This window comes from Trichomycterus rosablanca, chromosome 17, assembly GCF_030014385.1.
Source record: "Trichomycterus rosablanca isolate fTriRos1 chromosome 17, fTriRos1.hap1, whole genome shotgun sequence".
Taxonomy (NCBI): domain Eukaryota; kingdom Metazoa; phylum Chordata; class Actinopteri; order Siluriformes; family Trichomycteridae; genus Trichomycterus; species Trichomycterus rosablanca.
The window spans coordinates 9370312-9396445 of record NC_086004.1 but is presented as its reverse complement, the minus strand read 5'-3'; the positions used below and the strand labels follow the sequence as shown (position 1 = coordinate 9396445).

At 40.1% G+C, this 26134-nt stretch overlaps 1 protein-coding gene across 2 annotated transcripts in view; it reads left to right on the top strand.

Annotated features, from left to right (window-relative positions):
- dennd5a (DENN/MADD domain containing 5A) overlaps positions 1–25927 on the top strand; it is a 54366-nt gene extending 28439 nt beyond the window's left edge. For both annotated transcript variants that reach the window (XM_063012695.1, XM_063012694.1), the window contains 20 exons: positions 184–784; positions 6328–6515; positions 7303–7608; positions 11033–11248; positions 12389–12623; positions 15856–16006; positions 17218–17311; positions 18249–18380; positions 18483–18635; positions 18775–18862; positions 18964–19048; positions 20104–20232; positions 20527–20648; positions 20754–20899; positions 21338–21456; positions 21550–21731; positions 22661–22743; positions 22829–22952; positions 23045–23213; positions 23967–25927. In XM_063012695.1, coding sequence (XP_062868765.1) covers positions 184–784; positions 6328–6515; positions 7303–7608; positions 11033–11248; positions 12389–12623; positions 15856–16006; positions 17218–17311; positions 18249–18380; positions 18483–18635; positions 18775–18862; positions 18964–19048; positions 20104–20232; positions 20527–20648; positions 20754–20899; positions 21338–21456; positions 21550–21731; positions 22661–22743; positions 22829–22952; positions 23045–23213; positions 23967–24150 — 3507 coding nt within the window. In that variant the 3' untranslated portion in view covers positions 24151–25927. The remainder of the gene's footprint in view (positions 1–183; positions 785–6327; positions 6516–7302; positions 7609–11032; positions 11249–12388; positions 12624–15855; positions 16007–17217; positions 17312–18248; positions 18381–18482; positions 18636–18774; positions 18863–18963; positions 19049–20103; positions 20233–20526; positions 20649–20753; positions 20900–21337; positions 21457–21549; positions 21732–22660; positions 22744–22828; positions 22953–23044; positions 23214–23966) is intronic.
- The last annotated feature ends 207 nt before the right edge of the window (positions 25928–26134 follow it).

Genomic DNA, 26134 nt, shown 5'->3' with positions numbered 1-26134 from the left:
GTGTAACTGATTTTATGTCCCTGTTGAAAACTGGTGTGGCTGAAACACCTTAACAAACAGAAGGGGTGTCCACATACTTTTAGTTTCTTTGCACTGCCTTGCAATAATACAATATTATTTAAATTGTTTACAATATGATATCAGAAATGTCTAAAAGCACAATCTGTTCTCTTTTTGTCACAGCTCTGCATGCCTAAGGGCCTGTCATTTCGAACGCAGGCTGATCGACGCGAGCCCCATTTCCACTCGTTCATCATCACACGAGAGGACGGCTCACGCACCTACGGCTTTGCGCTCACGTTCTTCGAAGAGGTGACTAGCAAACAGATCTGCAGCGCCATGCAGACGCTCTACCACATGCACAATGCCGAGCAGCAGCACGATGCCCAGGGCCGCCTGCAGCGCTTCGACTCCTACGACATCGGCCGCGACACGCTCTTCGTGTCCAAGTGCATCTGCCTGATGGCACCCATGGCCTTCGTTCAGGCGTGCCGCAAGGTCCTTGAGCAGCTGCACCAGGCCGTGACGTCTCCTCAGCCTCCTCCACTACCGCTTGACAGCTACGTGTACAACATCCTCTACGAAGTGCCGCTACCGCCTGTCGGGCGCTCGCTAAAGTTCTCTGGCGTCTACGGACCCGTGGTGTGTCAGCGGCCCAGCGGTGCAGAGCTTCCGCTTTTTAACTTTCCCGTACAAGACGTCTTCGAGCTGCTTGGTGTAGAGAATGTGCTACAGCTCTTTACCTGCGCTCTGCTCGAGATCCAGATCTTGCTCTATTCTCAACGTAAGTTGAATGCTGACATTTTTTAACCTTCACCTCACACAGATGTGAAAAAGAAACACACCCCTCTATTCCGACCATTTCTGTCAACCTGGCAGTGGTGGGGCTTGAACCAGCGACCTTTCGATTACTAGTCCAGGACCTTAACCACTAGGCTACAACCGCCCTGCATTCTGCTAGTGGTGTAATGGTGTGGAAAATGTGTTCTTGCAACACACCATGTCCAGGAATTCCAATTGACTATCATTTGAATGTTGCTTTATGGCCAGTGTTTACCATCTCATAATGACTACCTCCAGCAATAATGCATCATATTACTAAGGCCTGTTTTTGACATGAAAAAGTCACGCTGTAACATCCCTGGTCCACTGTATGAGCTTCTGAGCCTGTGTGACACCTTCTCACACACTGTACTATAGATCTTTGCAGTGGACTGAGTTGTATTTACAGCAGATCCGTTTATGTTAATACTGAATTTGACCTCTGTTTACTCAGTGGTCATTCTAGAGACAAACAGTTACACAAGTGACAGTGCTGTCAGACTTGTAATGTCAGAGCATGTTATAAATGACCCCACTGGACAGCAATGGCTGAGTGATGTCAGAATGTGAAATAGGAAAAAAAACATTCAGGTGCTCTCCAGTCTTCCCTACACTTGTGTTTAATTTTTTATGAGGTGTAGTAAACATGATTTGGCTGTTTGTGCATGTCGTTTAGGCAAAATTTGGCTGCTTTCTGTGCTAAAAAACATAGACAGCCGTGGTTGCATGTTATGTACGGAGCTGGAACTTGAGCCTAAATGAATAAATAAATGAATGAGGGAACCAAGATGTTAGCAGCAGATCCTTTAACTCCTGTAAGTTGCGAGGTGGGGCCTCCATGGATCGGACATATTTGTCCAGCACATCCCACAGATGCTCGATTGGATTAAGATCTGGGGAATTTGGAGGCCAAGTCAACACCTCAAACTTGTGTAGCAATTTGAGCTACAGTGGCTCGTCTGTTGGATCTCCATGTGCATTGATGAGCCTTGGCCACCCATGACCCTGTCACCGGTTTACCACTGTTCCTTCCTTGGACCACTTTTAATAGTTACTGACCAGTGCAGACCGGGAACACCCCACAAGAGCTGCAGTTTTGGATATGCTTTGACCCAGTTGTCTAGCCATCACAATTTGGCCATTGTAAAACTCGCTCAAATCCTTATGCTGCCTAATACACCCCTCCCCCCCCACTAACAGGTGCCGTGATGATGAAGAGATAATCAGTGTTATCACCTGTCAGTGGTCATAATGTTATGCCTAGTCAGTGTATGTAAACCAGGAAATATTGAGCAAAAAGTAGGAAATCAGTTCACAACTAAAGTAAAAAAAAATAGATACTAGTTAGGCAATCAATTTTACCTACATTCAACTATTTAAACACTATATGCTGTAATATATGTGGACACCCCACTTAATTACTGAGTTCAGGTGTGTGCCATACCCATTGTTAAGAGATCAAATCAGTTATGTAACATAAACCATAAGCTTTCAACTTGTGGTAACGGTTTGTGGAAGGCACCCTTTTCTGCATGACTGTGTCCCATTTTACACAAAGCAAGGCCCATAAAGATCCATAGAGATAATACCTTTGCTAACAACGGGTGTGGCTGAAAAACCTAGACCAAATACTTAGAAGTGCTGTCCACATACTTTTGGCTATATATTTTATATAAACATTCTGCTGTGATCTTTTGGTCTTCTGTGAAGTGCTAAAAGCTTGTAGTTCCTCCCTTATGACCTGGATAAGCCGTCAGATCTAATATTGTACACTGAATTCTGTAAAACTAAAACTCCTCAGAGGTTTGGATTTGGTCGGAACAGAAAAGCACTCTGGGTAAAAGTTCAAGAATTCAGAAAACAGATGCGGGATATCTGTTACAGCAACATGGATCAGTAAACGCTCGACAAAACGTCAGGGGGCTGCTAGGGCGCATCGGTGGGTTGTTACCTAGCAACTGCCCCCGGTTGAGGAGGTTGCTCGTGATGCAGCAGATATTTGATTGGCTGGAAATGACATCATCCCCTGTATCGCCAGAAGGCGCAGCAGAATGTGTTAGGAGTGTGAGATTCCAACTGAAAAGCATGTCATTAGATACAAGCGGAGTCACAGGCTGAGGGAGGACGTTTCCAAAATAGGAGATGCTTTCTGGGGCCGGTCTATAAATAGAAATCTAATTTGTAGCTTAGATGGGCAAATGTCGTTCCCATACACATGAATCTTGCGTCTGTTGTTTTGATTGCATCCTGCAGCTAGATAGCCTATGGCTGCAATGTGCTGTTTTAGAGGAGAATCCGAGAACATACATCGGAAATCCTAAAGTTTTGGATTATATAAGAAGTTTTTATCTGAAGTGCTAATGTGTCAAAGCACACATTTTGGGAGATATTGGGAACTTATTTGACTGTAGTGTTTAACTGTGCTGGTTTGGTGTGTAGAGTACATATAAGCCAATTTATTTATAATGGGGTACAATGAAAACAGATTCAACATGAAACTGAGTGTTTTGAGTCTCAGTTTTGGGGCGACACAGTGGCTAAGTGGGTAGCACTGTCATCTCACAACAAGAAGGTCCTGGGTTCGATCCCCAGGTGGGGTGGTCCAGGTCCTTTCTGTGTGGAGTTTGCATGTTCTCCCCGTGTCTGCGTGGGTTCCTTCCGGGAGCTCCGGTTTCCTCCCACAGTCCAAAAACATGCAGCCAGGTTAATTGGACACACTGAATTGCCCTATAAGTAAATGGGTGTGTGTGTGTATGAGTACGTGTGTCTGCCCCGTCCAGGGTGTTACTGTGTGCCTTGCGCCCATTGAAAAGCTGGGATAGGCTCCAGCACCCCCCACGACCCTGATTGGATAAGCGGTTAAGAAAGTGAGTGAGTGAGAAGTCTCAGTTTTACAATATTAAGCCATAAGCCATTTACCCATAAGCTAAATTAAAGGTGGAGATACGCATAGGGCATAGCGTGACTCTCCTAGAATGCTTTAATCCACTACTGGAAGCTTCCAGCTTTTGCACACATAATGAGCGCTCTTCTTAACAAACGTGGGGTGGTATGAGTGGCATATGAATTGTACTGAGCAACTGCAAATGATCAGATCCAGAAAAGGCCTGGTGCTTTAGGAGCAAGGATGGGTTTGAGGCTCATCCAACCAGGTCTTATTGGACCTTGCATTGTGCATAGCAGCACATTATGCTGGAACATTGGAAAGTCCCCCCTAAACTGTTGCTCCAAATATATTTTATACATCTGTTAGCAATGTTAGTTGATACATTGAGAGTTCTGTCTAACACCCAAGTGCATAATTTAGCCCTGGTGTCAGTACCATATGATTGACTGTTAGATATCAACCTGAAGAATGGACAATCATATATTCCATCATATTGATCAGATGTTTGGTTAGAATACCTTTGCCTTCTTTGCAATGACCATTCTATCTTAGATGAAGATGCACCTTCCATCTTAGACCCCCAAATCATAGCATAACAGTGGGAATATTTATTAGTATTAATTTTGGGGGGTTAAGACTTTTGTACTGTTCTCTTGGTATATGTCACACCTGCTAATAAACATATGAAACACTAACCAGTTATACAGAATTTGTGAAGCTTCTGCCATCTATGCCACAAAAATGGACCATCTTTTTTTTTTAGAACTTTTCTCTTGCCATCTTGGTCCAAAATTCAAGTCAACATTGTCCTTTTCCACTTTAAAACAAAACACACAGCATTGTAAAATGACAAATGCCGTGTCTGTCTCTTGTTATATTTTGGTACACAATTTATTTAAGGGGTTCCTTAAAGTTGTCAACAGTTTGTATTTCCTTAAGCCACTTTTCCTATCTTATCTTTTAGCAACACATGATTGACTACCTCAGAAGCCAACATGTCTAGCTGCTGGTTTTAGCATCTCTAAAAACAGAACATAATGTTCCACTTGAACCGTGACATTTTAAATCTCAATTGTTCTATTGGGAACTACGAGTGTATTGTACACCGAGGCTGGAAATTCTAACTATACTTTAAATAAATAGAAATTGAAAAGGTCACCAAGCACTTCAAAGTCGTACAGGAATGCTTTGTTGTAACAAGGACGTCAGTTTTTAAAAGGAGTTCCAAATACAGTAAAGCAAACGATGGAAACAATCCAAGAGAAAAGCCACATGTTAGTGGTTCATAATAAGAGCAGAAATATACTGTGATTGGGATATGCTTTGTAACATATTAAACTGGGAACCTGTTATGTTGACATCTGTGAGAGGCTTATTTTTAAGTCCCACACTTGCTCAATTCAGCAGTATCTTATACCGCTAATGCCCGCTTCTGCACTATACACTACACTGCAGTAGGGTATGTATTGATAAGCATGAAGAATAATAATTTAGTATTCAGCCACTATAAGTTAATAACATTAGCACTTCATTCTAAAGTCATCATTGACAGTACAGCTTAAAAATGTAATCAGTAAAATGCTTTTGCTCCATTGTGGTTTAATTTGGACTCATTTGTTTTGGCATATTGTTGTCACTTAACATAGCAGTATAAATGTCTCTCATAACCTTAAATTCGTCTATTAATTTAATGGGATTTACGTCAGGACTGATTAAGCCAAGCAAGCATCTTCACCTTCTCCTATAAAAACCAATCTTAAGCAACTTTGGTTTTGTGATGCTCTTGATACTGGTACTTTCAAGTCATTCTGCAACTCCTTTTGCTGGCTTTTCTCTTACCTTCCGTATCATTATTTTGGAGCACAATTATGAAATCTTTTATGGCACAACTGAGATATTAAATTTAATAACTGTTCCATTTTTTGTGTACCCAATCAATGGCAACCGTGTTTATAATAATTCAATCAGCTTCAGTTTATACCCTTTAATAATAAATGTATATTAATAAAAACCAAAGTGGGCCGCTTAGGAGGCGCAGCGGTAAAATACGCTAGCACACCAGAGCTGGGATTTCAAATACATTGTATCGAATCTCAGCTCTGCCATCTGGCTGGGCTGGGCAGCTATATGAACAACGTTTGGCTCATAACTGGTGCAGTTGCGACCACTGCTGGCTGATTGATGGCGTCTGCACAGAGTAAAGGAATATTGCCGATCAGGGTGTGGGTCTCCGTGCACAAGGCTGATTGCATATGAAGTCGCCTTCGTGCAGGTGAAAAGATGCAGTCAGCTACTGCTCATGTGTCGGAGGGGACGTGTGTCAGTTCGCTCTCCTCAATCGGGGCGGGGGTCGGCACCAGTAGAGAGGAAGCATAACACAATTGGGTAAAAATTGGATGCGCTAAAAAAATTCGGGAGAAAATGCAAAACAAAAAAAATAAATCAAATAAAAACAAAAGTGATTGAATTTGCTACCCTTTCACTATATCCCTTCTACCCCTTGCTGTAATTCATTTGCCAGATGAGTATTGCACAGGCCAAAATTGTGCAGGATTCCATGTACTGTGTGTTGACAGCGGAATCATTTCCTCACCTTCTTCTTACTTTGCGTTGAACAGATTACCAGCGGCTGATGAGTGTGGCTGAGAGCATCACGGCTTTGATGTTTCCATTCCAGTGGCAGCACGTATACGTTCCTATCCTTCCTGCCTCACTGCTGCACTTTTTGGATGCTCCAGTGCCCTACCTAATGGGCTTGCACTCCAATGGCCAGGATGACCGCACCATGCTGGAGCTGCCTCAGGAGGTCAGTGGAACTCGGCAACAATTGGAGTTGGAATTATAAAATGCATTATTATTTTATTCATTTATTATTAGCAGTGCTGTTAGATACACACTAAAGAGCGTATGGTAGTTTTTGTGGCCAGACGGTGAAGCATTCACCCTGTTGTCTAGAGGTAGATAGTGTCATCCCTAAAAATGCCAAAGCTGCCTTCAGCTGAGAATCTAAGATAGCTCAATTTGCCCTGCTCATAGGGTGGAAGTAAATGCAAATTTTGAATATAGGAAGTAGGATTATTATTTTTTTTTTTTGTCATTGCATGTACACCCCCTATGAATTGGGAATTTTATGTACTTTGGTACCCATGTTTGACTGCACAACACCCTTACGGAGTCTTACAGAGATCTCTATGGCATGTGGATTATGCTGTATGTCATGCTATATTACGAGACAGCCTAACTCGTTGCAGCGACAAGAGGATTATTTCCCACGCAGTCTTTTCTCTCTTTGCATTAGCTGCTGAGCAGCATTCCGTAATGCTTAAACTAGTGTGTATCAACAAATGACATTACCCCCCTCACCCTATTTTTCAATATCCCAAATTGGGTATATCCAATTTACAGTTTATTGTATTTATTATCTAATGTGTTTTGCCACTGTTCTGCTGGAGATTTAATATTAACACTATTATGCTTGACAGTAGATACAGGATTATTGGATGTGAATTGTTTATTTGTGGTGCACATTTCCTATCCCTTTTATGTTAGTTTGTTATTATTTTTAAAGTTTTAAAATCTGTTTTACCTCCCAGGCAAATCTGTGCTTTGTCGACATCGACAACCACTTTATAGAGCTGCCCGAGGATTTACCCCAGTTCCCAAACAAGCTGGAGTTCATTCAGGAGATCTCAGAAGTTCTGTTGGCATTCGGAGTGTCCCCGGAAGGAAACGCACTTTGCACTGAGGGTCCCTCTAAAATAAAGGGATTCCGTTCTGTCGATGATAAGCGCAATGGAAACCTTGCTGGCTCCCCACTGAACTCCTATCTGCTGAGGGAGAACGAGACCATTGCCCGGCTGCAGGCCCTGGTCAAGAGAACTAGGGTCAGCCTCGAGAAGGTCAGTATGCTGAGGAATCTTTCTTTATTAAGCGTATATAAAAGATAAATTCTTCATTGAGCACCCCTCTCCTTTTTTCACCCAATCTAGTCGTGACTAATTAAAGCTTATCTTTCTCTTGTTGCTGCCGCTGCCCCACCCCCAATCAAGGATGGCCGAAACTGTCACACTGACATCTGTGATCAGCCTCCCCTCATGCAGACACCTTAACCAGTCAGCAGAAGTTGTATTGTCCCTCCCTCTACCGACACACAGCCAAACGTGTGTCTTTGTAGGCTTCAGCTGTAAAAAGCAGATCACTGATGAAGACCGTGAGGGTCAGTTCTTTAAAAGTAGTGCAGTTTGTCCTGAAGATAAAATTTCTGGATGGAAAGTACTGATCCAGACTGCTCTGGTGGTGCAGAGGTAAAATACACTGATGATTGGCTGTGTGTCTGTAAGGGGCGGGACAATGGCTGAACAGGGTTTCCTCATAACTGCTGCTATTGGGGCCTCTGCCGGTTAATCGGTGTGTGACTTCACAAAACGGAAACCTGGTTACCCGTATTAACGTGAAACGGAAACCCTGTTACCCGCTTCAAGCAGTTAAAAGGAGGCAGTTGGTACTGCACACATGTCGGAGGGGGCGTGTGGCTGTTGCAACCCTCCCGGCTCAAGATTGGAAGTCTGCAGCAGTAGAGGCAAATTATTATTAAGTATCTGGATACAACTAGATTGGGAGAAAATTGTGGTCAAATGCATAATCAGAAAATACAAAAAAGTTGCATCTTAAGTTTGTCTCTATTTTTTGCCACTCAGTGATGGAGCCGCTGCTAAACATAGCCTGTTTAAGCTGAAGACATGGCTCAATTTGTTACTATTTGTGTTTCCATTTTCAGTATCTATTTTTTTCCACTTTCCACCCATTACCATAAGTAGGTTTGTAAGCACTTTTGTGTTTAGTACTTTCCCCTGTGCTCCCTATTGCAGCAGGATCAGTCTCTGGGGAAATACACTGGCTTTCTACACTGATAAAAACAAACTCGCCCTTTTCCTTTCCCAGGCTCCTGTCGACCCAGCCTTTGTAATACTGAAGAGATTAAATTATTGATCAGAGATGATTATAGGAAAGTGAACAATAACAGAAAGACTTTACTATAATTTATTTCTGTACAGTTAAAAAAAATGGTATCGGGGCCGATCAAGGCATTTTTTTACTGATCGGTATCGGCTTTACTAATGCCGATCGTAATCCTGATCTTTTGTTTTACACTGGTTTACAAAACAATAACTTTTAATCCGAGTATGAAAACTTCAGGACCATAACATACAGCTTTTACGAGTTTATGTGTTACAAGACTGAACGACATCTCAGTATCAAGCACTCTGATTGGCTTAGTTATGTAACCGAGCGTCGAAGTGATGCACTTGCTTAATAAAGAAATAATTACACGCTGTATTCACAAATTGTCAGGAGCATTTAACACTTTATTAACTTCTTCTGTTACGGTACCGAATAGCAGACAGCTAGAGCCAAGCACGCTATTCCATGCACTATGGAAGCCCCAAAGGGTCAAAACACACTCACTTCACATAGAAACGTTCATCAAACCATTGTCACAATACAAGCACTTTAAGAACTGGCTTTCCTTCATAACAAAAGAGTGACTTTCCATTTTATTTTGGTATTCAGGTTTTACTGTAATGCTGTTAAGTAACTTATTTGTTTTTTTTATATTTAAGTTAAGCTGCTACACCACTTCTGAGTGGAGATTTCTGTTCATTTTTAGTGTATCACTGCATTAAACAGAATTATGTTCTTTTAATGTAAAGTTCAAAATGAAACTGTAATTATCTCACCCATTTCGAGTGTTCTAGTTTTACTACTACAATGCTGCACTACATTTGTTTACTTTTATTTTGTAAAAAGAAAAGAAAGTTAAGCAATAGCTTAGATGCAGGCAATTTTTTTCCTACAGCACTGCAGAGCTATTCAGTTGTTAAACATATGCATTGGATTGATTTGAATAATTGTAATGTACTTGAAGTGTGCACTGTGTGAACAGTATTATGTAGTTCTTATCTAGACAATATCTAGAAAATACAAGTATCGGTTTGAGACTCGGTATCGGATCGGGATCAAAATTAATGATCGGGAACAAAAAAACTTGATCGGGACATCCCTAGTAAAGTACCCTATATGGCCAAAAATGTACAGACACCCAACCATGAGCTTGTTGTACTTCTGTATTTTGCACAAATCTGCACTACAATTATACAAAAGCAATGAAATACTGATGTTCTTTTGTGATTTGCAGTCTGCATACTATTATGCATAGTAATAAAGAGCTAATTTGCTCATTTGAACAAACAGTGATCATTTGTTTGCATAAAATGTGGCATGTGCAAAAGTTATGGCACATTTTAATATTTATGCTTCTTATACACTGAAGAGCCATAACATTAAAACCACCTCCTTGTTTTTACACTCACTGGTCATTTTATCTGCTCCACTTACCATATAGAAGCACTTTGTAGTTCTACAATTACTGCCTGTAGTCCATCTGTTTCACCCTGTTCTTCAGTGGTCAGGACCCCCACAGGACCACTACAGAGCAGGTATTATTTGGGTGGTGGGTCATTCTCAGCTCTGCAGTGACACTGACATGGTGGTTGTGTGTTAGTGTGTGTTGTGCTGGTATGAGTGGATAAGACACAGCAGCGCTGCTGGAGTTTTTAAACACCTCACTGTTACTGCTGGACTGAGAATAGTCCACCAACCAAAAATATATCCAGCCAACAGCGCCCTGTGGGCAGCGTCCTGTTACCACTGATGAAGGTCTAGAAGATGACCAACTCAAACAGCAGCAATAGATGAGCGATTGTCTCTGACTTTACATCTACAAGGTGGACTAACTAGGTAGGAGTGTCTAATAGAGTGGGCAGTGAGTGGACGCGGTATTTAAAAACTCCAGCAGTGCTGCTGTGTCTGATCCACGCATACCAGCACAACACACACTAACACTCCACCACCAAGTAATTGTCACTGCAGTGCTGGAAATGATCCACCACCTAAATAATACCTACTCTGTGGTGGTCCTGTGGGGGTCCTGACCATTGAAGAACAGGGCGAAAGTAGGCTAAAACAGTATGCAAAAAAACAGATGGACTACAGTCAGTAATTGTAGAACTTCAAAGAGCTCCTAAATAGTATGTGGAGCTGATAAAATGTACAGTGAGTGTAAAAAACAAGGTTAACAAAGGTTTTAATGTTATGGCTGATCAGTATATGTATATTAGCAATCAATTAAAAAAATGTGCACTACAATTTGCAGAAAAAAAAAATCAGATATATTAGTTTGTGTTCACTTATTTATACTTATTTAAAACATGACATTTTACCTGACTGTCCAAACCTTTTTTTGTCTTGTTGTATCTGGACCAGCTGGATGTGAAGGAGTGCACAAGACCTAATAAGGAAGGAAAGGTGCAGTGTGATGAGGATGAGCTAAAAATGCACCAGCTCAACATTCGGGTTCGGGAGGTTTTCGCCAACCGCTTCACCCAGATGTTTGCCGACTACGAGGTGTTCGTCATCCAGCCCAGCCAGGACAAAGAGTCCTGGTTCAGCAACCGAGACCAGATGCAGAACTTTGACAAGGTGAGCAGCTGCTTAGATTCTACAGAATCAACAAAATCAACAATGCTCATTATATTCCCAACAAATGTACACTCTTAGGCCAAAAGTATGTGAGCACCGCTGTAATTATTGTGTTTAGGGCTTTAGTTGCATCTGTTAACAGATGTATACAATCATTTTTTTAAAAGAATAAATTATATAAAGTGGTACCTTGTAACTCGACCTTCCCTAAACTCGAAATCTTTGAAACTTGACGCCCTTCGTTGAGAAATTTGTACCTTTAAACTCGTAGGTTTGAGAACTTGTTTGGCTCGTGTAGGTCGCACTAAAAGCAAAACAAAGGGGTGAGCGACGTAAACAAAACATTAGGGCGCCTTCACATGAAAGCGTTTTCCGCTTTGCTCACTGCGAGTCTCGGCGCAAACTGCTGCTTTGTTCAGCACTTGGCTTGAGCGATGCTTTAAAACGTCATCAGAGTGCGAAGATGAGACGGATCTGCATTTGAGTGAAATAATTGTCAAATCCACACCATAGGAAACGACGACATAGCCGGCGCTAAAGTGGTTTTACCGCTTTTCATGTGAATGCGCCCTAAGGAATACGGTATTCCAAGATCAACCGTCTCCACGATTAAGAAGCATAAGGAAACAATAAGTCAAGGTAAAGTTCAGGTTTATAAGTGTCAAAAACAACCCCATTCTTTTAAATTACCTTTTTAAAGTATATGCAGTTCCACGGGACCATGGAACACATGAACAGGTTCCCCATACATCCTTATGGGACAAAAGACCTTTAAACTCAACGTCTTTTAAACCTTAAACTCAATTCCACTCCCAGCTCACAACCATTTGATGTTGAGTTTAAAGGTACCTCTGTATTTCTAACTTTGTGTACGTTCTAACAGCTTGGGGAAGGTTCTTCCCTGGTCAGAATGATAAATACCCCCTTTCTGAATGCCTGTTATAACATATTCGGCTTACAAAATAATTCGAAATTCTTATACAAAACACAAAAAAACATTTGCTAAACCATGAGACTTCACTTGGCTTTTTTATTTGTTTTTTAATACCTAGGAATTAACTAGGTTTTTGTATCCATTTCATTTTTATATCTTACTGTTTCAGAAACTAACCGCTTGTACATTGCTAAATATTATCACAGGCCTCCTTCCTGTCCGACCAACCAGAGCCATACCTGCCCTTCCTGTCCCGCTTCCTGGAGACGCAGATGTTCGCCTCCTTCATCGATGGCAAGATCCTGTACCATGATGATGAAGACAAAGAGCACACCCTGAGAGTGTTTGATTCTCGCGTGGAAAAAGTTCGGCTGCTGAACGTCAGGACGCCGACACTGCGCACCTCCATGTACCAGAAGTGCACCAACATTGAGGAATCAGGTGAGAGCAAAACACAAACAAATCCCTCATCTGAATATTGTATTTTTCGGCCAAATGTATGCATGTTTTTTTATTTATAAATAAACTTTTTAATACAATTATTATTTAAATAGATTCTGCAATAGTAAACATCCATATGAACTGTACAAGTGTGAACATTCTTGACCAAATGACATATTTTGTTAAATAAAAAGAAATAAACACAGCAGTAATTTATTTTAATGCCGTATGTTAGAAAATATCAGTACACAATTATTTTAGATTTTTTTTATTTACTAATGGAAAAATATTAATTGTAGGAGACCTTTTGTTCTATTTTTAATAAAGAAACACTTTTTATTTACTCAATTTTTCATTCTTGAATTTTTACTCACACTTTTTTAAAATGCTTCTTCTTCTGATATTGTTGATTCATCGCCCACAGATTTTCCAGATCAAACATTCAAGGGACTGAGTGCTTTCAATCATTGTACTGTCGTGAAAGCCAGCCTCTTTCTAGCTTCAGTTTTTTTACTGACTGTGTCATGTTTGTGCCCAGAATTTGCTGATATACAGTAGAATCCATTATTTTATCTGTATCTGTCCGTACATTGTTTCCTGTGTCACTGGCCTCCACACAGCTCCAAAGCATAACAGATCCACCTCACATAGTTGATAAGGTGTACTTTACATCTACGATTGTACCTAAAGGGTTTCATTTTTACTTTATCAGTTCACAGCATGTTACAAAAATTATTCTGGTTTTTCTGGGTATTATTTTGCATCCCTCAGACATTTATGTTTGTGATAAAGTCAGAGAAAATACCTTCTGTCTGATTACACGTTCAAACAGATTATGTTTCCTCAAGCAGCGATGCACACCACTCTTTTGTTGGCTAAACTTTCCTGCAGGTTTCTTTGCTTTTATTTGGTGGTTTGGCATTGACATTTGGGCCAGCATCCAAGCAGCTGTATCGAATAGTTCTTACAGATCCTGCATTTGATTTACTTCATCCTAGTTTCCAATACTTAGTTCCATTTGACATCTATTTTATGCCCTCTTTCTGCTTTGTAGGCATCACGTTATTTAATTTTCAGATCCTAAATCAGAAGATTAGTGGTGCCTGTTGTTGTTGAGTGGTAGCACAATGTTTAAAGAGTTAATAAAGATAATGTTTTATGTGTTTTTATGTAATTTTTAGTAGCTCACAATTTCTAATGGCAATTTCTAATTCTTGATCTGCTTAGTCATGAGACAATTTTTAAATAGTTACTTTATGATACATTATGTATTTTGTCAGTTTATTAAAAAGTATTTAAACCCCTTTTGACTGTAAGATTAGCTTCGATTGCATGCAACACATTATTTTTCTTAACTCGCTTAACCTTTGATTAACTTTACACGGATAAATAGCCCTCTTTGTGAAGTCTAGCAGTATGGTAAAGATGGAAGTCAATGAAGTCAGAGAGCATTTGAAACAAGAGTAATAAAATAACTTATAATTAAAGCAACAACAGGATAGTATTTGTGGTTAAACATAAAGCAAGAAAAATATTAAACTTCATCCACACTGCCTAGCTCAGGCCATATGTCTAAACCTAGACAACAAACCAACTGGAATTGATAAGAATGACTAATAGTAGAAATTGATAAGAATGAGCGATTGCACTCACTCTAACACTGTGCTTCAACACTGTGCCGCCCACATAAGGAAAACATAGACTATGAAAATCGTACTGATAATAAGTAGTGTCATTAACCTTCTTGTGTCCTCCATTAATTCTGTATGTCAGGAATACTTCAGTTTTCTGTTTAAAATTCGGTACTAAAGGTTAAGTATGTCATTGTAGTACAAAATCACCATTCCAGCCCAAATCTCTACATGTAGAATTATGTAAATATTTTTGAAAGTCTTATTATTTAAAGTCCTTAAAAATCATTATGTGTTGACAAGTTATGAATAATTTAGTTTGAAAATGTTCATATACTTGGTGAGAAGTTGAGCTGAACCTACATGAGCGTGGAGTGGTTTTCAGTGAGAGGAGGTGTTGGGTTGTGTAATGCTTGTTCACTGCTAGGTGTGTGGGTGGAATACAGAGGCGTGATGGTCCTCATCTATTTCACCTTCCCAGCCTCATAGGGAACATTGGAGACATGTGACGTAAAGCTTTCTGAAATATCAGCATATATGTGACTAGGGATGCATCGATACCATTTTTTCCCAACCGAGTACGAGTACAAGTACATGTATTTTTGCACTCGCAGATACCGATACCTATTTAGAATGATGCAATCTGGAGCATTATGGAATAGTGTAGTTTTAGTGTAAAATAGTGCAGTGGAACAGACATCATTGAGAAAGCTTCTGACAAGCTAACGTAAACGTTCATTAATAAACGCACGTAATTAACGTTGTGCACATCATACATGCGATGCGATTCTGCTGATTGAAATATTTACTTTAAAAAGATAATACAGTCCGATCCCATCTGAGCCGATTCTATCAGCACATACTGTACATTCGTGGTTCACCTCGGTAAATCGTAAACGACTCTGAGTCGGCTCCCGCTCTGTGGTAATAACCAGTATAATTAAGCCTGAGCTTTATAAGGTAAGCGAGTCGCACAGAATGTTCTGTAGTATTTGGTGTTTATTTACAACCGCAACATTCATTATAACAGTAAACACGGAGAGATGACTGAGAAAAGAAACTTACGCTGCGCTTAAAATGAGTCGACTCCTGAATCACTTGTATCGACACTGTGAACAGAGTATTGAACACAAACACGTCCTATAACAGCGGTCGCTGCTTTTGTAACCGGTTTATCTTCACTGTTAGCTCTATTTTGAAGGGTTTTTTTTGTCAAACGGAACTGAATAACATTAAATGTGCGTGTGAGCGTGGTCAGTGAGAATAATTCAATCTGTCTCCAGTGGGTGAAAAATGAATTGCTTTAGTTTTAGAAGTAAAAAAATCTCGTAATGTCACGCCCCCCGGTCAGGCACTCGTGCCCCCCAGACAAGTACTCGCGCCCCACAGGTTGAAAATCCCTGCGTTAACGCAGCAACGTGCACTAGGCACACGGTATCGGATGTTTAGTATCGGAGCCTCGTTTGCGAGTACGAGTACGAGTTAATGAGCGCGGTATCGGGCTAATACCCGATACTAGTATCGGTACTCATGCATCTCTATATGTGACACGTTCTTGTGTTTCTTATGTTCACCTTTTGGTTCTTGCTTTTCTCCTTTAGAAAAAGCCATCGAAATGCGCCTGTCCAAGATCGACCACACGGCTGTGCATCCACACCTGCTGGACATGAAGATTGGACAGGGTCGTTATGAGCAGGGCTTTTTCCCCCGGCTGCAGTCTGACGTACTGGCCTCTGGACCCATTAGCAACAAGTAAGACTAGAGCTAGACTAGACTATAGCAAGATAATCCTTGCTTTTAATGTTCACTCTGTCTACAGCATTTTGAAGAACAAGGGTTAATATAAATTGTAGACACTATTTTGTAAACCTTTGCTCAAAAGGGCGGTGTTAGCTCAGCAATTAAGGTTCTTGAATAGTAATCCAAAGGTTCTGGTTCAAGGCTCATTACTGCCACTTGTTGCCACTGTTGGGCCCCTGAGCAAAGCTCTCAACCCTCAGTTTGCTCAGCTTCTGTGCCGAATTTTATTTGCACTAAATGTTAGTGTTGGAAAATTGATCATCAACCAATTTTTTTTTTTGGATCAAAGTCTGTTTATTTTTTTTTTTTTTACTATTTTACAAAAATAAAAAAAAAGGAACAAAGTCCCCTTCCCCCCAGACCAGACATGAGTATTCAAACTTAAAACACAGCCAGTATACAATAAATCAAAACAGAAAATGCCATCACATTAAAGTTATATATGTTAATTAATTATACCGTCGTGCCGTTAGCGCCCACCTCCCCAATATGTGCCAGAAAGGGCTGCCAGATATTGTACAATTTCTCAGTAGACCCCCGGACAGTGTATCTAATCTTCTCCAGTCTGAGATGACTAGCGACTTCTGTAAACCACTGGCAATATGTAGGAGCAGAGTCCTTCCATTTAAACAGTATCAGTCTCCTAGCCAGGAGAGAGCTGAAGGCCATAACGCTAATTAATCATCAACCAATTTTAACCTATTTAAATACAATAGGTTTCATATACCTGTTAGCAATAGGTGTGACTGAAACAGTTGCACCCACCAAGTGCTAGCTGAGTGGCTAAGGTTATGGACTAGTGGTCAGAAGGTTGCTAATTCTAACCCTGTCACAGTAAATTTGCTACTGCTCAGCCTTAATTACATTGACTGTACTATATTTGATTACATTTTTTAGTGGCTTTGAATAAAAAAGCACCTGGTAAAGGTAAATAATTAATAGAATTGTGCACATACTTGCCTAATTGTATTTGCACTGAAAGTTGCTGTTGAAAATTAATCATCAGCAACAATTTAGTTTTAAATTTATTGAAATTTGTGCCGAATTTTGTATAGAAAAACAGTCCGTGCCTGAAGCTTTATTAATGAAGTAATTAATTAAACAGAGAAAATACATATCATTTTACTGCTGTTATATTTTGTATCAATGTTATGTTGCATTAGATGGACAAAGCGGAGTGCTCCAGCCCAGTGGAGAAGAAGAGATAGACAGAAGCAGCATGCAGAGCATCTTTACCTGGACAACGATCAGAGAGAGGTAGACACCGTCTGCTCCGCTAATAACCTTCTGGTTTAATTTAGCATTTTTACGCTTGTTACTTTCTCATGCTTTGCATGCTTCTCATTAACTTCCATTCTCTCAACCATCTGTTTTACTTTACTGTTTGTTTCCTTATTTCTGTTCCACATTTGATTAATTCTTGTGTTTATTTTTTTCACTTGCTACCTGGACCTCTTTTCTTTCCATCTTTTCTGTTCTTGCACGGTCGCGTCATGGTCTGTTTTTCATACTGACTCGCACGAACATGCACACTTCATGCCTTTGCGCACTGTCAGCATATGGAGTGTCTGTTTCCGGAGCTTCAGCTGCTTCTGTCACTGGATTACTACTGGTTCTCGCAGTCCTTCAGGCCGTGCATAAAGTCTGTCAAGGTGGATGCGGTATGTGCTGCTGCTCGTGAGAATGGCGCCTACTCATAAGAAAAAAAACACATTACTTAGAATAAACAACATTTGATCACATAAATAGAAGTAAAAATGTTATTTCTGTCAGTTTTATGATTAAACACTGCTTTGTCCTGGTCACAGCAGTTATGTTTTTCTCTGAATCATAGGGTGCAATGCAGCAACAAACCCTGGACATGTCTGTATGTAGACGTATGTCCAGGAGATAGCACCACTGGGGAGCTCTTTCAACTCCGGCGTAGCAAAGTTTGCCTAATATGCTACAGCTTAGGCAAATTCATCTTTTACGCCATTGCAATTTGAACACACGTAGCGGTACTTCTAGCCCACAGTCTGTTAGCCAAATTATTGCTAAAATATTACCATTATTTGCAGTTGTAGTAAATCATGGCTTTAGTTTGGTGTCTTATAAGGTGTTATCACTATTTTAAGCAAACATTTAGCCCTTGCTATGATCATTTTGTACTGCCCTAATCATCATTTTTAAATTTTTTATTCTTGGATTACAGAAATACATTCAGGAGGCCCGGAATATGGGAACAACCATCCGTCAGCCTAAACTTTCCAACCTGTCTCCATCTGTCATCGCACAGACCAACTGGAAATTTGTGGAGGGTCTGTTAAAAGAGTGCAGGAATAAGGTATCAACTGTTTTATGTTAGAAATAGTTATGGGGGTCCTGCACCTGCTCCAACTTCATTTCTATTTACGTTTCTGTGACCTTGATCTGCTTTTTGGTTTAGACTAAGCGCATGCTGGTGGAGAAGATGGGCAGAGAGGCCGTGGAGCTCGGACATGGCGAAGTTAGCATCACCGGTGTAGAGGAGAACACACTCATTGCTAGCTTGTGTGACCTACTGGAGAGGATCTGGAGTCATGGGCTACAAGTAAAACAGGTTTGTCAGAACAACAGACATAAAATTATACACGCACTAACTTGTGGGCTTTCTGTTGTGTTCTGTAGGAATTGTTCATTTCGTCAATTTTACAAGAGGTATTTCTGTATGAGGGCATATTTTCCATTTTCTCTCGTAGGGAAAATCAGCCTTGTGGTCACATCTGCTGCATTACCAAGAGAGCAAAGAGAAGAGGGATGCCACACCAGCTAGTTTAGGGCCCCCTGGTAAGATTTGAACGTTGATCTAGCACTGTTAGTTATTATACTCTGTGGTATTGGATAAACATGAATGAGGAGATGTAATGTTTCTCTTTTGCGTTTTTCAGGTCTCATTCACGACACAGAGAGGCGGAAGTCAGATGCCAGTTTAGCATTGCCTCCACTTAAAATCTCCCTCATTGAGGACATGAGGTCAGTCAAAGAAAGAATAAATAGTTTTTCTTTTTTTTGGTTGGTTTGTATAAGTAGCTACTCGGTTGTTTTTAATCCAGTATATTTTGTTAGAGAGCTGCAGTGTGATACACCACAATGTACAAGTGAAGATTTTATAATCTGTACACTTACTGTCAACTTACTGTCAATATAAATCGTAACCTGCTGTTGCCTTCATTGGGGCGCAAATGTTATTAATGGCTCTTTTTCTGTGCATAGAAAATTATTGTACGGTACGTTCTAGAATTAAAATAAGTGATCCCCCGTTTAGTTTTTTGTTTGTTTCTTTGTCACGTGACCTGCATTGTACTGTACTGTACTTGGCCAGGGACCAAGTGTACAGGAGTGAGCAAGAAATCTGCAAAGAAATATGCAGATTAGGAAAACTGTTTGATTAGGAAAACTATTTAAGGGATAATGTAATGTGAATATACAAATTCAAAATAAAGAAAAGCTTACAGCTTAAAACATTTAAATTATGAAATTGCAAAATGAGGTGATTCTTGTGACAAGTCTGAAATGCTAGTTTAAAAAATGAACATACTGTTTGTATTGATTGGTTATTTTATTTTGGCTGAAAATGATTCTGTTTGTGCTGGTTTCAGATCCATTCCCGTTGATACTGAGTTGTCTTTGCTTGTCTGTGGTAGTTACGGGTAGAAGAATTGTGTGTTTAGTGAATGATGAAGTGATCTTAGTTTGAAAATCCTTTGTAAACAGAGGTCGACTGAAAGGGAATTTGTCTGGACAGGACTGGTGCTATAGCTCTGAATAACACAGACAGTCTGCCAGACAAACGTCTAGGCTTACTGAGCTTAACCGCACCACAGGAAAGCAATACATAGCTAGGAGGAGGCTTAAAGTCTATGCCTTTGTATTTTTCCTCATACTGGTAGTGTGGTTATTTGTTTACTAGGGAAAATAAGTAGTGTTATTTAATATATTTAAAGTAAATATATCAACTACACACTTTCATTCTGTGCACAGTGCATATATTTTGGTACCTCCAGCTGAAACCATTCTTGTCTTTTCAGGCACATTCAGAACATCAGTGAGATTAAGACGGATGTTGGGAAGGCCAGGGCCTGGGTGCGACTCTCCATGGAGAAGAAACTGCTATCTAGACATCTCAAACAGCTCCTTTCTGATCATGAGCTCGCCAAGTAAGACCACCAACTGCACCAACTGGTGACTACAATGAATAAGAGTCTAATATATTGCTATTTAAAGGACTGTATGTAATAGTGCCGCTTATGGTATTTCAACAATATATAAAACAATCATGTTAAGCATTTTTGCATATTATGAAGGTTTTTAACCGTTTTATCATGTCTGGGTCCGGTTAACCAAATCCAAATCACTAGCCGAATTACTCTGGACAGGTTGCCAGTTCATCGCAGGGCAACATGCATTCAACTGGCACAAATCAAACAACATTTTTCATTTTTTTCCTGCAGGAAACTGTACAAACGCTATGCTTTTCTGCGCTGTGATGATGAGAAAGAGCAGTTTCTATATCACCTGTTGTCTTTCAACGCTGTTGACTACTTCTGCTTTACTAACGTCTTCACCACCATTAGTGAGTCTTATTTATATGGCACACAGACACAGCATATACAAGCACTGTAATAACTGAGAGCAGCCCTGCTTATGTTTTACTGATCTTTCTGATGTTTTACTGCAGTGATGCCCTATCACGTGGTGGTCATTCCCAGTAAGAAGCTCGGTGGCTCCATGTTCACAGCCAATCCGTGGGTATGTGTTTCTGGAGAGCTGGCTGAAACCGGAGTACTCCAGGTGCCCAAGAACACTTTGGAGATTACTTTTGAGGTGAGTGATGTTACGTATCTAACTGTGATTTTATTTTTTGGATAAACAATCAGCTGTTTGTATCAAGGTTGACTATTGTGCAGCTTTACTTAAATACTGATAACTTAGTGTGCCGCACTGAATGCTGGGATTACCTTTATTGCTAAGGAAGCATCGGATGCTCCCTCATTAGTCAGTCAGATTATCACTCAGAATTAAGGCACCTCAGTAGGCAGCATTTTAACAGATCTAAGAATTTAGACAGACTTCTTCTCGAAGTGCCTATAGGATGCCATAAAATGCAGACTATGTTGAGAGCTCACTATGTTTTCAGACAGACCCACGATGTCCTACTATATCACAAAGAATGGAAACATCCTTGTCAAACTCTCCAGGTCTTGAGAAGTTAGTTGAACCAGGCTTTAGTAACATGTTTAACTAAATGTGCTTTCTTCACAGTGCCAGAATTTGGGCAAGTTGACCACAGTGCAGATGGGCCATGACAACTCAGGTCTGTACGCCAAGTGGCTCGTGGAGTGCGTTCTGGTTCGGAATGGGATCACAGGTCACACCTACAAGTACGAATTTATCAGTAGATTTGACAGGAACACTAATTGTCATTGTACATTTGTGATTAGCAAATACAGATGTGTGTGCGTCTTTGTGTCAAGGTTCCCATGTGGTCGCTGGCTCGGTAAGGGGGTGGACGATGGCAGTTTAGAGAGAATCTTGGTCGGAGAGCTAATAACTGCAGGTTCAGAAAATGATGAAAGAATGTGCCGCACTCCTCCCATGCAGCAGTCGCCTGGCATGATGCGCCGATTTGTCACCATCTCACCAAACAGCAAACCAAGTAAGTAATGCCGAGCCGAAGTAAAGACCAGAACCTGCATGTTGTTGTTGCAAGACTCATTTTGATTTTGCTGCTAAAAAGCGGAGTGCAGTGATCAAGCACGGAACCAATCCACATCGGCAGGACCTCACTTGATTTCAACACAGCTTGATTGGTCAGGGAACTGCATTACAATTTCTGTACATTGTACATTGAATCCTAGGTTCTCTGTCATGGTTTGTTCTTGCAATTAGATGACTCTGATAGAAAGTAATGTGAGCAGCCCAAGAGAGTTGAATAACTTAATAACTTTCCAGTTACTTTAATCTGTAACTATTAATAATTTCGACTCTCTTCTAAAATCACTGTGATGCTGATCTGTATGTGTATATCCAAGGGTCATTTCAACATTATTAAATGGAACCAGATCATCATTCTATACAAAGACAGTGAATTGATAAGCTTTACTACTTGTGAGCTTAAATAAATAAATAAAAACTTAATATTGCATTTCAGTTTAAAACACTTTGGAGAAGTGCACTTGCATGGTGGTGCACCTAATATGCTACCCCATCAATGTCAAGTTTCCAGTCTTAAGTTCAAGTTTTGGTGGTATAACCAACCTGACCATGTACTCAACAGACAGAGTTCTTAGTGTCTGAGGCAGGAAAGGCTGGGTGCAACAGCTGTAGTTGACAATTCTGGTCAATACATCAAGCAGTAACAACAGCAGTAAACTTGGTAACAGGAATGCTCACTATTGACCACTAAACAACACTTCAGGTGACATACGTGGGATAATTGCCACTGAATAAACTAGGGTTTGTTTTAGTAAATCGAAACTTAATGATACATATTGTGCATCGAAAATGTCTAATTATTCTGACATGATGTTAATGCCATATGAGCCACTCATTTATGATTCATGTTTTGTTCTGTTTCTGTACCAGAGCTAAACACAGGGCAGATCCAGGAAGGAGTGGGAGAGGCCATCAATGGAATTGTGAAACATTTCCATAAGCCAGAAAAAGAGGTCAGATCCCTCTTTGGGATCCCATCTTTGCTACCGTTCACTGTAGAGAAAAAATCTTTTACTGAATGTCTTTGTCTGATTTCAGAGAGGAAGTCTGACTCTTCTTCTTTGTGGAGAGTATGGTCTGGTCTGGGCTCTGGAGCAAGTGTTCCAGCACAGCTTTAAATCACCACGCCTCTTCAAAAATGTCTTCATTTGGGATTTTCTAGGTAAAAAACCTGTTAAATTAAGAGTGAAATACTTTGATACTTAGACAATGGTTCAGAAATATAAAGTATGTATATATTTTATTTATTTTTAGAAAAGGCACAGGTTTACTTTGAAAGTGCTGAGCAGAACCTGGTGAATCAGGATGAGAACTATCAGACGAGGGTCCGTCATTTTTGCCGCTTCATGCGTGCCATCAGCAACACATCGAGAAGCATCGGCAAAGACGGAAAATTCCAGATGCTCGTGTGCCTCGGAGCCAGGTTAGTCAGTGATTTTTTTTACACCTAGACTCTAAATTGCTCTATGGATGTTTCTGACCCAGAAGATTTTCTCAACATTGTTAAAATACCCACAATTGGCCACTCAGGTGGCGCAGCGGTAAATACATCGTATCGAATCTCAGTTCTGCTTGCCGTCTAAGGCTGAGTGGCCACATGAACAACGATTGGCCTGTTGTTCAGATATGGGTGGTACTAAGCTGGATGGGGTCTCTCTCCCATGACTGGTGCAATTACGACCTCTGCTGGCTGATTGATGGCACCTGCACAGAGATGAGAAAAGAGTGCTCTCAGGGTGTGTCTCTCTGTTCACAGTGCTGAGCTGCACTGCAGTCGTCAAAGTGTTGGTGATAAGATGCATACTGCATGCTGCCCACGTGTCAGTGGGGGTATGGGTTAGCTTCGTTCTCCTCAATCAGAGCAGGGATCGGCATTGGTGGAGAGGAAGCATGACGCAGTCGGGCAATTGGACGCGCTAAAAGGGAGAAAAAGGGGAGAAAATGCATAAACAAAAAAACAAAAAAAACATGAAGATTCATTTATTTCATATTATATCTGTTTTCTCGTATTGTGACCTCAGCTTCATTTACAGTCTCATTTAAACACGAGTGTGCATATAGATGTTAAAAAGACACATTTATTCATTCCCCAAACTGCCTGTTCTGTAGTACTTCTGTGTCCAGTCATGTAAACTTCAACTGTAACCGTTTGCTATCTCTGTATACTGTCCTGCAGAGATCACCTGCTGCATCACTGGATAGCTCTACTGGCTGACTGTCCCATCACCGCACAGATGTACGAAGAAACAGCGCTACTGAAGGACCGTCCTCTGGTAAACTCTTTAATTAGAGTATTACAGACTTTGCAAGAATTCAACATTACTCTGGAGGCCTCTCTGGTCAAAGGAATCGGATTATAATTGAAGAAGCTGGACGCAACCCTGACAGGTCAGCAGGGACCATGGACTGTTTTGCATTTTTTACATGGAGAGACTTGAATGACTGGACTACACCAGGCTTACGTTAAAGCTACTGTCATGTTTGCCATATATTAAGTGCAATGAGCCTTTTGAAAACGTGTCATTACTTTTATCCTTGGCGTCGTTGCTGGGATACATTTACGACATGTTTTGTATTACGATCCATACTTTTCACAAGTGGTAAACACAACCCACTTGTGCTTTACCGATTTTACTGAAAGCTCGATATTTTCATTGTTTCTGTGAACTGCTTATGATGGCTGTATTTAAAAAGGAGAACAAGGAAGAAAAACTGTTAATATATTTTCAGAGTACAGTGTTATTTTGATATGTCGGTCCAGTTGCTTGCTCTGTTGTCTATCTAATCTATACTGTCACAATGCAGAGTTCAAAGCAAATGATGTAGAAGTATGCTTTATAAGTATAACTCATGGGAAACTCTTATTGTAATTAAAACATAACCAAAAACAAGAAATGAGCTCTTGTTTTTAAAACATTACCAGGGGACCTTTAAATTCTTTTAATGATGTATGCAAATTCAATGAGAACATGCTGAGATTAGAATAGAACAGACTGTATTTAATGATGAATTAAAAAAAAACATAAAAAAAATTAAATATCTATATCAGTGGTTCTCACACTTTAGACTAAACACCACTTTTAATCAACCTTTTAAGTAACACCTATATGCTACCTTCATCCAGAAAAACATTATGTGTGTGTGATGAGCTGTTTCATTTCAGTGAAAGAGATGATCCTGAAGATTGAGATTCCCAAACTTGAATAGACTGTTTTTTTCATATCAGCATTTTTGTTGCTTACTAGCAGTAGCAGTGCTACAGTTCTACGTTCTGTGGTGAAATCAATATTAGATCTCATATTATCAATGATCCTCCTCATTGTCAGCAAGTGCGTTTGATAATGTTCTATTTTTGCAAGGTATTGGAAACATGAGTCTTAAAATTCTTGGAAGGGAGTGTGTATTAAAATATGTTTGCGAAGCATTCACACTATATGTATGAAACACAGAACACACTAGATTGATCACGAATAAAATAAGAAAACACTATCCAAAAAATCAATCAATTTAAATTGATTTTATTTGGTTTCATTTTTATTTCAAGGTCATTCAGTGTACCACCAGTAGTACTATTAACATAGTTTAAGATTCCATTTGAGAACCACTGATCTGTTAAACTATTTTAAACAACATTATTTTAGCTTCTGCTTTTTTGGAACAAGGATCCTCATAAATGCCTCCAATAAATGTAATTTCTCAGAAGCTTTGCTACATTCTGGATCTTTTTTTAACCCTCAGGTCTGCACATCAGCTAGTTTTAATAACCAATGGACTTAAAGAAGCATCACACAGAGGCATTGCTGGTCTCTATAAAATTCCAAGCTAAGCTTCAATTGTTTCTGCTATGCAATATTCCTATGCCATTTCCATAAAGCTTACACTGATATTCAACATGCTGATGAGACTTTCATCAGGAGGAGATTTCCCTTTTACAGTCCCAGTGAAGTGTTAGATGTATAGTCCAGCTCATCAGAGGTTATTCTGTGTAGGGTTGCTGGTAGCCGTCATTCCATCACTTTGGATACAGTTGCATTGTTTGTCCCCTGGTTCATTTATAAAAGAACTTGTGTAATGTAGTGTTAATATGTGAGCAAGAGTGTACAGTGTATAAAATGTATTAAAAGTGATAATTCCCAACTGGCATTATGAGTCATCATTAAAGTATAAGGTTTCAGGGTTGTTGGTTTTCAGTTTCAGTTTGTCTCAGATTGGTGTGGACTGGCTCAAACCTGACTATGAGCATTTAGGACATCCCATACCTATTATTGGCACTTTTAAACCATGTCTATAGACACAGAATGAGGCTGCAAACTATGCACAGTCAACAACATACAGAAATGCCCT